The 16,144-nt window shown below is 40.2% G+C and overlaps 1 protein-coding gene across 1 annotated transcript in view; it reads right to left on the minus strand.

Moving 5' to 3' along the window:
* SKAP2 (src kinase associated phosphoprotein 2) overlaps nt 1-15,366 on the minus strand; it is a 119,852-nt gene extending 104,486 nt beyond the window's left edge. Inside the window, exons 1-3 of the mRNA XM_082285594.1 lie at nt 15,250-15,366; nt 4,742-4,847; nt 2,453-2,478 (exon numbers count right to left, since the gene is read on the minus strand). Coding sequence (XP_082141720.1) covers nt 2,453-2,478; nt 4,742-4,847; nt 15,250-15,298 — 181 coding nt within the window. The 5' untranslated portion in view covers nt 15,299-15,366. The remainder of the gene's footprint in view (nt 1-2,452; nt 2,479-4,741; nt 4,848-15,249) is intronic.
* Nucleotides 15,367-16,144: the final 778 nt, after the last annotated feature.

Raw genomic sequence — 16,144 nt, forward strand, 5'->3', positions numbered from 1 at the left:
ACCACGATAACATACCATGACAGCATGAACCATTCTTCACCTTCCCTTTCAGCTACAACAGAGATTATTTTATTTACATTTTAAAAATGAAGTAACTGCTACCACAGAACCAAGAACAGTAAATATGGAGTTTAAATGTGCACAGTAGTTTTTATTCTTCCTAGTTTGTTTCAGCGTAGTTTCCACATTTCTGCTCTCACCCCTCCTTTTTTTTCCTAAAAGATATTATCCTTTTTTCACCTTATATGTTGAGCTACTACTTCTTTCTCTGGAGGGCGTGGAACTGACCATCCCTGCCTTCTGAGTTTTCAATACTTTCCAAATTTTCCATTTTTCAAATGTCTAGGTGTGCACAGAGGTATGAAAATGGGCAAAAAAGTTGACTCCCTCAGCTGCTGCCGCTGCTTTGTTACACTAGGAGCTGGCCAAGAATCTGACTGCTTATCTCTATGTGAGTCTTTTGTTCTACACCTGCAAAAGTCACGCCTAATTTGTACAGTCCTAAAGTAAGAATGACACAACCAAATAAAGTTTAGCACACACTTCTTGAACTCTGGAAATTATACCAACAACTCATACCACTGAATCCCATTCCCTCAAATATTTTGCAAGTAAGTGCAGGCTCCTATTTCTCACAATTTTTTAATATTCCTGCATGCAGCAAATGCACAGTAATTTGGAGAAATGTATCCTTGCTTGCAGAAAACAATGGTATAACTTTCATTTTATTGAAAAATACTGAAAACTAAGGTGTCAGTGTTCGCAAGCCTCAGCATTTATACATAGTTCTACGACCTGAACCAGAGATATATCAAGAGAATTTTTAAAAAGGCAATATATCCTTCTTAAGAATCAAATGTACTCTAATAGAAAGAAGACTGAATATAATTTTCACAGAAATCAGAGCAAGTTAAGCAGTAACAATTACAGACTATATAAATCAAATCATCCATTTTGCTAGAGATAATGAAATTTCATTTTTGTTAATAATTTGTTGAATTGGAAAAGAAATTCTGAATCAAATTACCAATGAAGAAAGTAAATAGACTAGAATTTTCTTGACCTTCAAATTACACAAAGTAGTAAATGCAAACTCGCTTTTTGTGGGCAACTCTCATGCTTACTACAGAGTCAGCACTTCAGGAAGTTATTAAATCTTAAAAAACATGCTCTCCCAAAGTCAGATACATTTGCAATGAAACAATATCATGATATCACCTAATATCATGCTAGTAATTTCCTTTAATAAAGTAACATTTACTTTCCCACACTCAGTTCTGTTGGACAGTGAGGAGAAGAGGACAACTACATTTTATCTTCTGTAACAGTGCTGAGGTACAACATAAAAAACCAGCAAATTATTATAATACTGTTTTTAAACAATCACATAGTTGGAGTTTACAAAATCTTGGCAGTCTTGAATCTTTGGGAAGTTTCAAGTTGCACTGTCCCTTTCAGTTGAACTGTTATGGCTGCACAACTTGATTTAAACAGGCAGAAGAAATGTATGAACTTGTTGAGCCTTGTTATAACATTACTTGCCTAATATGACTTACATATTTTCACTTTCTCAGGAGGCATGCTGTAGCCTACACATTTGAACTTCCTTGTCCAGAAACAGACAGTTCTTCAACCACTGCAAAAAGTGAAGCTTTGCATAGGCTTTTTTGACCTCGCACTGTGACCCTCATACCAGCATCCACAGGCTATAGGTCATGACCTCAAGAATTAGCATCATGGAAATAAGAGCCCTTCCAGGTTTAGTTACAGAACAGAACACTGTAGCAACCCCTCAGTCTTCTCTAAACTGAACTCTGCAGCTTTGTTTAAACTCCACTGGAAGACAATAGATAACCCACACTTCAGTTTTCATTACTCGCACACTAAATCATCTCCTCTCCAGCTAAAGGTCTGAGCTCCCGCTGCACTATGAAAACATTCATTCAGTGTGGATCGAAAGCCAATATCATATTGCCACGAGATGATCCTATTAAAAGGTTAAAGAAACATCACTATGGAATTGAAGACTTTTGCAACGTTAAGAAAAAAGGCTGAAATAAGGAATCCGTGTTAAAATTTTATCTCCCAAGCAGGCTACTTTGCATACACTTCCTCTGAAAAAAACCAAACCCACATCGCATGGTCTTTCACAAGGCTGCACTCTTGCTAATAAAGCTCCATTTATACTAAATTTATAATAACCACGCTCCATAACAAGCTCCATTATATATTAAACCCTGAACTACATTTCCAGACTAACCCTTCCATCAGCGAGCGCTCTGTGATGCGCTCCCTCACGGCAGCGGGCCCCGGCGGGTGCGCGCGCCCCGGGCCCTGGCGCCGCTGTTGCCCGCGTGCCGCAGCAGGGGGCGCCAACCCCCTCGGCCTCGGGCGGCCGCGGCAGTGGGAAAACCGCGGCGGGAACGGCGCGGGAGACGGGCACGAGACTCACCTTTCTCCGGGAATTCTTGAGGATAACTGCAGAAAAAGAAGAAGAAACATCATAAAGCAACGCACACTTGCAAACCCGCGGCACGAGGACATGTCACAGAACAACAACCAGTTTTCAACAAGTTTTGTGGTTGAAACACTGCTGCAAGTTTTCCTTGAAAATTCTGAAGTCTTTATCTTTGGCTTAAAGGATTTACTCAGTTTTCCTTTTGCCCTTGCAGCTGAGAGAATCCCCAGACACTTCAAGGAAGACTTGAACAAAACCAAATCCAGACTGAGCAGCCTTTTCTAGTAACATACATCTACTCAGGTATCTTAAGGCATAAACATGCACAAAAGCATCTTTAATTTTAGTAAACCTTCTAAATGTTAACATATTTCAGGAAGTTTTGTGCACAAGTAAAACCATTAAGCATATTTTAAAATAAACCAGTAGTTCAATAGGGAAAGGAAAAAAAAATCAAAAATAGTGGGTATAGCTGCAGTAAATTTGCAGAAATCCAAATGAAAATGTATTAATAATTAACCAAAAATATAGAAGTTAACTCATGCCTAAATAAAAATTCCTTTTCAGATAAGGAGATCTCATCTTATGTAATACCTAGAAAAACCCAAAAAAATTTATCATCCCAGAGGGAAAACATACTTTTATATACCTATATACCTTTTCTTCAGAGCTAAATCTTTGTATTTCAGAAACAAAAATAATTACAGGATGGAATTTGATGATACAGACAAATAATCAGGACATAGTTATGTAGAATGGTATTCAGGAAGCATTCATGGACTATGAACTAACTGGCGAATAAAATGCAGCTGCCAAAATCATCCTTATGAACAATGAACAGTAGTAAGGGTATCAGGGTAGTCAATAAGGAGATGCTGTCAAGAAACGAGCAGAAAAGAAGGGAATGGTCTAGAGATAAGAAACTGAGAAATGCAAACAGATAAAAGGCCAGATCTAAGAAATCCAGTGTAGCAAGTGGTAGTAATACATACAGCCCAACATGTGGGATGTTAAAATCAAAGATGACTACTATGTTCATGTATTTTGTAGCCTGCATGAAAAACAAAACACTGTTAACAGTGAATAATATTACAGGAAATGAGGAAGGAATTAGAAATTAAAATAAGATGTGAAACCATGGGGTCACCCAAGTGAATAGCAAAAGATTCAGTGTCGATATGCTCATAACCACAGGTTCCCTCCCTTTGATACTCCATCAGCCAAAAAAAGCATCATTCAGTCAAGAAAAAAGCCAGTAGCACTGTATCTGCAAGTCATCTGTACAGTCACAGTTGACTCAATTACCCAGAATGGAAAGCACAGGAACAACAAAAAAATAAAATCCTACTTTCTTAAAAGAGAGGATGGGGGAGAGCTAGTTCCCTAAGCATTTACAGCCCAAATGAAAGGAACCTTCAAATTATAAGACTTTGGGTCACATCTCGTGTCTCCCTCCAGTTAGTGACGCCCTCGCCAGATGATTGTGCTGTCCTTGAAATTGCAAACAAGTGCCACAGGGGCAGAAGCATGCCATGAATGGAATGCTTAGGAGATACCACACAGGAGCGACCACTAGAAAAACACTTTGAAAACAACAATTTGAAAAGAACAGCAAGTACTCGGCTATATCCTAGTTGATAGGAGTTCTAAGTAAAGAGCTTTTTCAAAGAAAATTTTGTAGTGCAAATGAAACTATAGCTAAATCTCTTTAGCTGAATTGCTGACTGAAATTAACACACCATAGAACTCTCTCAAATCATCCTTGATATTAAAACAAAAACACTCACAGCCCTCTGTTTTGCCTGTCATAGCACGTTGCTTAAACAAACTTATGATCTATAAATAGCTTCAGTTATGTTTCAGTTTTCTATTACAGAGCTAAACAACAGAATAGGTAATAAAGCAAAGTCAGCATTGAATTATGCTGTCTTACACCAGCTGAGTATGGTGATAGGGAGCTCATTCATATCCTCAATACATTATATTTCTCATATTTTAATGAATCTCACCAAATGAGAGGTGAAGGCAAGCTCTACCCAACTAGCTTGCAATCAGGTTTCAGAATATTAAGCAATTCAAATGGGACAAATCATTCTGAACCCATTTCTTACTAAATTGTAGCAGTTTTGAGAAGGAAAGACTTGAACCCATTTTTTAAAAAATCAGGACCTAGGCAGATTTTTTTAATTGTTAATATGCTTAATGTTTATTAAAAGATTGCAAAAAACTTTAAGTTATCAGTAAGTGACTTTGTAACACATTAAAGCCATGAAGTTCACTTACCTTGCCTTAACATCCTTTATCTTCTTAAGAAGAACTTCCCTTCTTTCTTTTGCTTTCTTGGATAGATTTTCTCCTTTTAGTGTTTGGGAAACAAATGTTTCAACATCTAAATAAAGAAGAAAAATGAACACACCTCAAAAAAAAAATATTGCTGCAATGAGTTTATCCTGATACTACAGTGAAAAAAACAAGAAAATCATTTTCAGCCCTACTCACAGCATAGTTAACAGACATTTTAGATTCTAAATGGGATACATTTGTTCTCTATCTACTCATGCTTAGCACAGCAAATCCTATGGTGACATTTGATTCTTGCACACTTAATTATGCTACGCAAGTCCTAATAAATTGCAGTCCTATAACAATTACTTTCCATCACCTAAAGTAAAAGACAAAGCTAAAACATGGAAATAGCCTTTATGCATATATTACTGCCATGTTATTTCAGAAGTTCAAGTTCCAAAGATGGTTGTGTAATTTATTATTTCAGCAGTAACACTTACCCAGATACTAATACAGCTCACTTACTGGTTACAGTATTCTCAAGTGTTCTCACATTGCCTCTGAAATCACTGACTGACTAAAGATTCATATCTAAAGCAATCCTGAAAACAATTAGGCAGGCACAATAACCATATCAAAGGAGTCAAGCTCAACAGTGTAGTTGAAATTAAGCACACCTGCACTTGTAGAACCACAAACTAAGGCTCCAGCCTGCACTGTAAGTTTTAATCCTTATAATACTTTTATACAATCATGTAGAAACAAAGCATTCCATAAAAGGTACCACAGTTATTTTGATATAGCAAATATCCATTCCATAGGATAAAAAGAATGTAGTGTCTGAGCATTTGTGGGAGTGTAACTCCCCCAGCAGCATGTTTTCTTGGTTAACTAAACAATGGTAAAAAGCCACTCTAAAAGTTTCTTATAGTTACCAATCAGTATACAATTATCCCAAAAGCAGAAAAGTAGAAATACAACCAAAAAATCCTGCTTGTTAACATAAATGTCTCACCTGTATGGGTAACAATTGCTCATTGAATATGAGAAAGCATTTGTAGGTAACAAAACACCTTCTCACAGTGCCTGCCCACCTCCATACACAGACACACACATGTATATATACCTTGGCTCACTCTGTATAGATGCAAATGCATATGGTTAGTACTATTTTAATCCTCTAACTTTTCCAATCAAATTCCATTTTAATACAGAAACATAAATAACAGCCAATTAAGTACTCAACTGTCTTCATGCAAAAGTTTACATGAATATTTACTGCAGATTTCCTAAATGAAAAACTTAATTGTCTGCTTTTTTCTTTATAAAACAGAAACATATCACAATTTGTATTACAGGCTGCAAGAAAACAAGTCAAAAGTTACTCTTTGAGAACATTAGCATAGCTATTACAAAGATGTTGTTCTTTACAAATAATTTACTAGATTATTTTTTAGATGTTTAGATTATTATCCTCACAGAGTGTGGCAAAAACATTCATTTTTTACAGTATTTTAGATTTCTGAAGAATTATATTGATCCCCCTCCCCATAAGACAGAGAATCTTCCCCTTTACATTTTCCAAAGCAATCCTGAATGGGGGAGACCACTCAGTTCTATGGCATTCCTTCTTTGAAAGGACAGAAGGAAAGGCACTTAACATGTATTAATGAATCCTCCAGACATGCCCCCAACAGCCCCTTTACTGTACACCAAGCATGCCTACAAAGATTTTGTCCAAACCCTTAGAAAAACTACACATCTTCGTAAATTCCAATGTTTGGAATTGCCAATCAAGCTGGCAGATGAGAACCCACAAAATTCAATGACATTGACCAACTACAAAACTAAGATTAAAAAAACTGATACTTTTACTATTCAGAGCAAAAATCAAAATCATCAACAGCTTTTCTCTCAGTAAAACCTAACAGGATTTTCCAGTACAAAATAAGCTTTCACTTGGAAAGGGACAGCCTGATAAAATAAATATTTCTCCATACTTTTACATATTTATTTTAAAAATTAGATAGCAGCTTCAAAGTTCTACCTAGGCACCAATATGCAAAAATTTAGTGGAATTAGCCATGTTTGTAAATCAGGAGCAATACTTGCACAATAACCTTTGGACACTAATTAATCACAAATCTTGGCTTCAGGAGTCTTCATTTAAACTCAGTGGGTTTCCTTACTTCTTGGAAAAGCTCAGCCCAGGTGAGAATTCTGCCATCCCAGATTTTGACTGACTATCAAAGCTTTATTCAAAAACAAATGTTGAAATAACACAATCAAGGAGTATGTGGGGACTGGAAACCAAGCTGGTTATTATAAACAAGGCTTAAAATACACTGTAGATACAAAAATTTGAGGACTAACTATATTGCTGACAGATTGTGTTCTTTTCCAGAAAACCTTGGACTTCAAAAACAGAAATAATAGAGAATTTTCAACCATGGAAGGACAGGGCAGAGTAGATGCTGCATTTACTCTCAGTATAAGTAGAGTTGGAGGAGAGAGGCAGAAAGAGCATATACAAGTTTGTCATTTCTAAACAGCAGTAGTTACAGAAGACTTCCCTGGGATGGCTTCCCTCTCACATAAATATGTGAAACAAGTTCTCCAAGCTTAGGCGTATCCACAATCAGGGTGCACTGTTCTCAACATGGAACACTATTACTTCCATATGTCCAGAGACACCATATAGCTTGATTCATCACAACCCCAACATATGAAGACAGACCTGATATACGCATGATGCTAAAGAAGCAGTTTACTTGAAAATTACATTTTTATCATAGATTTTTCTTATCTACTCACAATTACACAGTATGTTATATATCTTTTTCTAATCTACTGCTGTAAATCCATCCAGGGTGCACCAGATGCACAAGATGAGTAACAGCCTAAGCTTCTCTGGACAAGAAGTCAGCAAGTCATCCAAGTTATGATCATGTCGTCACTACCTGTACTTCCACACTGTGGAGGAATACTGACTGCCTTAACATAAGAAAATGTTCCTGTAATTTCTCTGACCTTCCACGAAGTGATTTACCTAGGAATTAGAACAGAACTTGGGACTTCAGTACAACAGATCCAAGTTTCATACAGTAAACTTCAAAGAGAAGCAGCAAAATTTACCCATTTCTCACCACTGTTCTAGTCACTTACTTGCTCTCCCCTCTCCAGGATGATCCACAACTTGTTCTCTCCTGTATTAGTTTAATGCTACTCAGAAAACGAAACTACTAGTCACAAGCACTTGAGTGTAGACGTGTTTCATGCTTCAGCAGCAGCCGATCCATCAAGGAATTGAAAAAGGAATAAAAGAGAAACTCCATAGCACTTTAACTAATCTGTTACCCCACAGCAAAAAAAAAAAAAAAACCAAAACAAATTACATATTTCCATAAATTGTTCCTAACAAACTGAGCAGCTGTTTAGTATCACACATTGCAGACACTTAGCTGTTCCCACTAAAAACATGAAAATAGAAAAAAAATAAAATTTAAAAAAAAAGGAAAAAAAAGGGGAAAAAAAACCCTAAACCAAATAAACAAAAACAAAACTAAGAAAAATACACCGTGGAAACCTATTTAATACCTCTTTTCTTAAGCTTGTATGTTAGACTGCTTGATAGCTTAATTACCCATACTTGTTGCTCAGTTTCTTAAAGCCCATGGTGCTAAATTTGTTTGCACCATACCCCAGAGAAATTGTTTGCCTGCAGGAATGAACGAAAGCCACCAAACTGAAAGGTCCAATTGATACAATTCACTCACAAATTGCTCTGCCAATACAGGTTACAAACTGACGGAAAAGGGAAGTCACACCACAGTCTAGCTCTGTCCACTTCAACCAGCTCATACAGCTCAAAACTTAAGTGCCAGTTCACAGAACAGTCAAAAGCTAAAAGCCATTTTTATTTCATTTTCATCTACAGTCCTTTCACAATGAGAAAAGTTAAGATTTATTTTGCATTTCATTGTTAAAACAGTTTATGGTTCTCTTTACTTCAATGATTATAAACAGACAACACTGCAAGATTTTCATTGTTTTAAAATCTTTGGAGTTATTTTCTTTAATGAAGGCTGAAACCACACAGATGGAATTTTTCAAGAACATTGTAAATTTCTAGCCCAAAGCAAGTGCTGTGTTAAAGAGTGCTTAAGCATAACAAATCATAGCACATTTGTTGTTTACAGGGTTTAATACTGTAAATGTAAGTCACACTTAATAAACAAACATACTTAGGACAGCACTACCTCTATTTTGTCTCAGGGCGGGCCAAGCAGATTCCCACAGAGCCACTCAAAGACTATGTGCTGGGTCATTCTTTCTCCCCTCCTCCAGCAGACAACCAAAATGTTATCCAATCACATTATCAAGAAGTTAATCACTCCATCATGGACACATCAACTGATGAGTTGACACCATTCAAATGACAAGAGGATAATCAGGAAGTGGCAATGAGGTAGGAGTGTTTCCACACCCACGGCAGGGCCCGCGAACAGCTCTGCCTCCACGGCCCAAGGAGAATGCAGGCGCGTTGGGAGGCTGGGCACGCACCCATCGTATGACGAGGGACACTTGCATGGGACAGCCGGGCAGATGGGCTACCACTCGCACAAGAAGGCAGCGGCAGGGCAGCAGAACAATTGCTCCAGCCACCAGCCTTTTCCCATCTCTCTCCTCCACCTCAAGGACTGAGAGAGCCAGCAGGCGGCTGCCAGCCAGAAGATTTGGGACAGCAGGCCAGAGAATTTTGGGAGATAGCTAGCTGCAAGCTAGGCACATTTATTACACACACTGTCTAAAGGTGACGAATATTAAACAGACTGCCATGTATCTTTCAGCTTTACACGGGCTGGCATTAGAAAGCAATTAATTAAGTTGATTTCAAAGTTTTCATGTGATTCATTAATAGGGAACAAGTCTGAAGACAAACTATCAAGCAATATTTGTCACTGCCTGTTCTCTTAAATAAAGAAATACTGGAGGATTTTGCTTTTGCTCTCCCCCTGCCTTCACAACTATATTTTAAAGTCTCTCTCCAGAGTTTGCTAAATTGCCTTTTAAATATATATACACTTAATCAGAAACAGAACACATGATGTAAAATAAAAGTGACTGAACTTCAAGATGTCTAAAAATACTACATTTATCCAGCCTAACAAGAAGGTAAGCATTCCTTTTAGTGCAAAGCCCTGGAAAGGACTGCCTTTAAAAACTGCTGTACCTTAAATCCCCAGAAGCAAGGTTAAGTTGCTATGTTGACATATACAAAGTAAGTATCATGAAAAATGTTGACACTCAACAGTTTTATTAGTGATTTTAAAAGCAGAAGTATACACAAACTGCTAAGACTCCTCAAATGAAGTAAATAGATAAGGCATCTCTTTTAAAACATTAAAAAAGAAATTATAATCAAGGACTATATATATATAGCTACATATCTATCTCTAATCTCATTGGTTGAGTAGTTGTGTATCCTCTCTCTACATTAAAGAGGTGAGAAAAGATGAAGCTGTAACATATTAAGCATATAATGAAAAAAAAACCACACCAGTACAAATCATAATCAAGTTACAAAGTGATTCCAAATGAACGATAATAAAAAATGTTAAGGATTAACCTAAAGATTTACACTGTATGCCACATTATGCTGTGTCTATTGTGGTTTGTTGACATATGATTATGAAAGAAACGTAAACCCAGTCAGATGAAAAAGATAGACTCCATGTTAATTGAAAAAGACAAACTAAGTGAATAATGAGTATATAAAAAATAGCCTATGCCATTTTTATCACCCATATATGACACTTATTCCCAAATTTATGGCAGAGACAATTGAACTATGTTTCAAATCACTGGAGGTTATTTCTTACCAGGAATCCCTCTGTGCATTTTTTTCACCTCACTGTTTCTAATCTTATTCCATTACTATTGAAATATATACATACTACCAAAGCTGTAAATACACGTCTACTTAAAAGATGTCTACAATAATCACCCTGGTTTATCTTGTACAGATGGATTCTTCACCAAGAACTGGCATTTGTTAAAGCCTTGGAAACATGGAAATGATACTTTAAAAAAAGAGTAAAGTTTTAAAAACCAGCATGTTTTTAAATTTGAACCAACCAATAAAGAAGAGCTACACTGTACCTAGAAGGCTTTTTCTACGACAGGCATGTAAGGAGCAAGTCCAGGAACAGCTGACATGGAAGATGAAGATGGACAGTTCGTATTTTGGGGATCAGGGGTAAATATAACCAGCATAGTCCAAAAATAAAAGGTAGTCAACTCATGCACTGGATCCAGTGTCTTGTAGTTTTCTTGCCTTGCCCTTTTCTGCAAGCTGTTTCCAAGATGCAACTAAACAAGTAGGTAAACAGTATTATTTGAAGAAAAAAATAAGAGGAGTCACACAGAGAAAGGTGATTTGGACAATGTAACTAAGCATTTAAACAAACTGAATAATACCTGGGTAGAAATGATCTCTATGGCAAGAACATTGGGTTTTATTTAGTTTTGGGGTTTTGTTCAACAGAACAAGGAAAATGGTATTAGGATGGGATATAAGGTTCCATATAAACTAGAGAAAATTTTATCCTATTTTCACAGCAAAAGTATTTGTAACTTTTAAAATATGAATACAGAAGATTCAAACAAGAAATACTGCCAAGTGTGAAAGGAAAATGGAACAAAAGACAAAGCAATAGCACCCATACTATAGTCACAGGTGTCATGAACAGGGGAAAAGATATCATGATCTATTTATATCTAATGATCATGACACCATCAAAAACCGTGAAAAAATAAAGAAGTCTTCCCTCCAACTAAATCTTTATTACTGAAAAAAACTCAAGAATGTTTTTTCCAATCAAGATGACTGAAGCAACCAGTCTGGCTTACATTACAGAAGAAATAATACGCCTTTGGGGAAGAAGCAGCCTCCAAACTCCTTCTCGGCTATGAAGAAGCCAAAACATAGCAAGGAAAAATAGAAATGAGCAGGCTTTCAACATACTTGTAACCAGCAATAATTTGAGGGGACAAAAAAGTAGTAACATTCCACTTTGCCAAACGCCCACAAAAATATCATATAAACACAACAGAGGATGCCTTTTCAAAAGAAGAAAAGGCAGAGCTGGGCTTTCTTCACTAAATTCCACGGTCTCAAGCATCATTTGGAAGTGCAGGGACATGGGAGGGGAATTAAGAAGTTACATACACTACCACACACCTATGAGGTGCAAACAAGGAGATAAGGGAGCAACAAACTTACTTGCTCCTCCTACCAGGAGTTCAACTCATGACCAGAGGACCCTGTTTCTGTCTCCAGTGTCTCCCTCCCACCACTTGAACAAGTCAGAGAAGACAGGATGGGATTGTGCAATCCCAATAATCCTCTGCAATGAGCCTATTGCCACACTGACCTTTCCCCTTCAGCTTTACAGAAACAGCTTCCTCCTGTTTCCAGCTAATGCAGTTAGCCCTGAGCTCAAGCTGTGCTTCTGCCTGGAACATTTCAGCGCCACTGATACGCAACTATAATGACCCTGCCAGCATGTGTGACAGAATTTGTCTTTGTGTTAAAGATATAATATTGTTTAGGTTCAATGTAAAGCACTCACAAGTCAGAAAGTTTCCTGTGCAACTTTAATTCATCCCCTGGTGTGTTTATTCCCATTATCACCATGTTTAACTACAGGAGCACTTAGCATGTTTTCCAGTAGGACTCCTACTTATTCAGCATAGTGGGTGGACATACTCCAACCATCAATCAAGGGTAAGCAGGGATAAGAAAATCCACGATTGTTCCTCCACTTGTTGAAGAAGTTGGAAATCATAGGCAAAAAGGCCAAGAAAAGGAGGAGCAGCAGAAGAGCACAGTATTTATGAGATTTTGCACCTGTGAGGGCCTCTCTGCTATGTAACATCAGGGTAAAATACGGTGCTTGTCGCTAGCCATTAGCTGCACATTCTCAACTGAACCTGTTTTGAAGTACCTGGCACTTGTAATGGCCACTGAATATAGACATCCAACTCATATTATTTTCTGGAGAAACCAGCACAGCATGGAGGCAGGTGAATTTGAATTCTAATTCTGTTCCACCATTGATTATTTTTTGCGACCCCAATCACATCTTGTTTATTACACTAATTTTACCAGTGGGAAAATAATACTCCCTCATCTCAAAGAGGTACTGGATCAATAACTGTGAGCCATTAAAATAATACATTAAGAAGCACCCTCCAAGAAGAGCATGCAGAAATTAATAACTATGTACTCACTGTGGTCTTTGTATTGTGTAACAGTTTCTTAATGAATAGTAAAGATATTACAGAGCTCCCTTCCCTCCTCCATTACCATACATCTTCACTACAGGAATAGTTTGAGAAAAAAAAAAAGCAGAAGCCTACATAAAAGATTGTCAGATCCTACACATACCAGTGGAAGAATTGCTCATACAGCCTGGATTACTCTCATTTCTAACTTTCATGCACTTGACTGATAACCTTTAAAAAGAGGGCTTAACACAAACTGTAAAAAGTAATGCCATATTTTATTTTTCAAAAATAAGCAAGTTATTTAACATTGTATAACCATACTGAAAGTAACAACTAAAAGCTGCAAACTATTAGTTACTACTAGTAATAACAAAACAAATTTTTAAAGATCATTGGTAAATCATTGCATTGTCTTCTTAACTTCAGTTCTACAGACAGCACAAAAGAAACCATCTTGTTTTTTTCCAGAGAAGCTGAAGCTGTACACACTGTACAAAGATTAGATACCTGTATATAACTTAGGCTGCTGATCATATATACATATACATAACCCTCTAAAAGTACATATACATAACCCTCTTGAGAAAAAGTAGGTGTTCTCAGTTTCACTTCAAAATACAAACTTTTGTGTCTCTCTTCCATGGCAGACTGGATAAAGATGGGGAGAAGGAAGGACAAGTTGTGTAAATGAGGTACCATGACTGAGAAAGAAATCACAGTCTCAAATGATCCCATCTGCATCACATCTTTCCCCTCAAAAAAAAATTCTTAAACCCCTTAAAACATTGAAGAATTTCAAGATGAGCTTCACTCAGTGAAACTAGCACCAAAACAAACATACAGGCTCCTCATCTGACCATGAGTTCCAGAATTCAGTATCGCCACAGAAAATACCAAGATTTGGAAAGGCTCTCTGAAGGTAATATTTATTTTTTCTAAATGAATAAGAATCCATTCCACCATATGAAATCATGAGAAGCCTTCCTTTTTTTTTTTTTTTTCTGGTGGCCTTTTTGGCCACACAAATTTTAACTACAGATAGTATGATATGCTAGTAACAGTTAGAAACTGCAGTTAAAAAACACTTAAGGCAGTTGGCAGAAGATGAGATGTGGTGAGAACAATATATTTCAAGCATTAGCTCTTCCAGTCAAAGTGTTAAAAAAAAGAATAGCCTGTGGAGGTGATGAGCTGCACTAAACTCTAGCGGTTGCCCAGCCATGTAATTGAGTGCTTGGCCTCAGAAGGAAGATTTCAAAAAGCATGGGTAATTTGAATGGCAAAGTCAGAGCTACACAAGTTCCTGTGGCAGAAACAGAAGTTCTCAAAAGAAAGAGTCCCACTGACATTAAAATGGTTTCAGGATAGCAAACTTTTCGATAACGATACCAGAAAAGCCAACCTTTAAGCATACAATTTATTTTAATTAACAAAAACAACAAAAAAAATTAAATGCGAGTTCTTGAAGGTAAAAGATAACCAGCCGTATTCGAAATTCTGTACTAACACTATAACCTTTCACAGTGAGAAATCATCCCATGCCTACGCTCCAACGCATCCTGAGAGTGTGGACAGTCACGGTCGGAGGTGTGTGACTGATATGACAATACGCCAGCAATTCAGTAACCCTTTCGTCCGCTCCTCAGCTGTTCAGCGGGGAAGTTCATTACTTTTTTTCAGCTGATGCGGGCAGCCGGCCCTGCCGGCACACCCCGAGGGAAGAGACTTCCCCCGGATGGCTCGGCGGTCACCCCGCGGTCACACACCCCGCACGCGTGTCCGGGGGAGCCCCCGAACACCTCACCCCGGCTGGGCTCCCGCAGCCCCCGTCCGCGCCCGGCAGGGAGGAGGTGTCCGCTCCCGGGCGCGGACAGGGCCTGCGGGCGCCCACCCGGGAGGGGGGGGCCGGCCCGCTCCTTCCTCCCTGCAGGGAAGCGAGCCGGAGCGCTGCGGCTCCCCACGGATGGGCACGGGGGGAGGAAGTAGCCGGGGAGGAGGAACTGGGGGGATGGGAAGAACAGAACCCCAGAATCCATGCAGTGGAAGCGATCGCTCAGCGCCCGCCGAGGAGCGCTCCGCCGGGGCCGCGGCTCCAGGGGCTGCTGCCCCCGCACACCCCGGCTCCCCCGGCCCGTCACACCCCCACTGGCCCGCCCCCCTCGACCTCCCCTCCGCCCGCCCCCAGCGAAGGAAGCCCTCCCTCCTACCCTCACCTGCCAAGAGGCTGCAGACGTCCTTGGGGACGCCGGGAGCGTCGGACATGGTGCGGGCGGCGGGGGCGCCCGGGGACACCCGGCGGGCGGGGCTCGACGGCTCGGACCAGTCCGGCCCCGGCCCCGGCCGGGAGGAAGCTGAGGCCACGCCCCCCGGTCGCAGCGGCACGGCCGCGAGCCGCGGGGGGCGGGGCCTATCATCACCGGGGCGCGGTTTCCCGCCACAAAGGCGGTGCTTCGAGCCGCGGGGGCGGGGTTTCGCGGCACGGGGCGGGGTTTCGCGGCACGGGGCGGGGTTTCGCTGCACCGGGCGGGGGTTCGCGGCACCGGGCGGAGCCTCATGCTACCGAGGCGGGGCTTCCCGCCGCCCTCCCGTCCCGGCTCCCTCTCCCCGCGCCCCGGCGCTGCGCATGCGCTTCATCCCCTCGCTCCCCCCACGTGACCGCTGCCAGCGGCCATCCTGTGTGAGGGCAGCGCGCGGGCCCGCCCTCGCGCCAGAACCAAACATGGCGCTCAGCGCTGACTCCCTCTGCGCGTCTCCGCCCCGAAGGCCAGAAAAAGTTGGCTGTTGGATAAGAATACCCGGAGGCCTCTCTCTCATTATTGGCCCAGTGATTGTCCCGCCCACCAAGTCAGGGGCTGGCGTGCCCCCCTCGTCCCAAGGGAGCGAGCAGGGCTGGGTCCGTGGATGTGGAGGGTGGTACTTTGATGACTTAATTCCTTCCAGACGTGTTTCCAGCCTTCTTTCACAGCGCGGTGGTGACCTTATCCCTTTCGGTTTTCTGTCATTACCAGTGTCTGTGTTCAGGATGGCAGACTACAGCCCAAGCTCATATCTCTGCCAGTGTCCCAATGGCTGCAGCTGGCAAAATCAAGCCATGGAACTTGAGGAAAT

Source organism: Coloeus monedula, assembly GCF_965178545.1.
Source record: "Coloeus monedula genome assembly, chromosome: 1".
Classification (NCBI taxonomy): domain Eukaryota; kingdom Metazoa; phylum Chordata; class Aves; order Passeriformes; family Corvidae; genus Coloeus; species Coloeus monedula.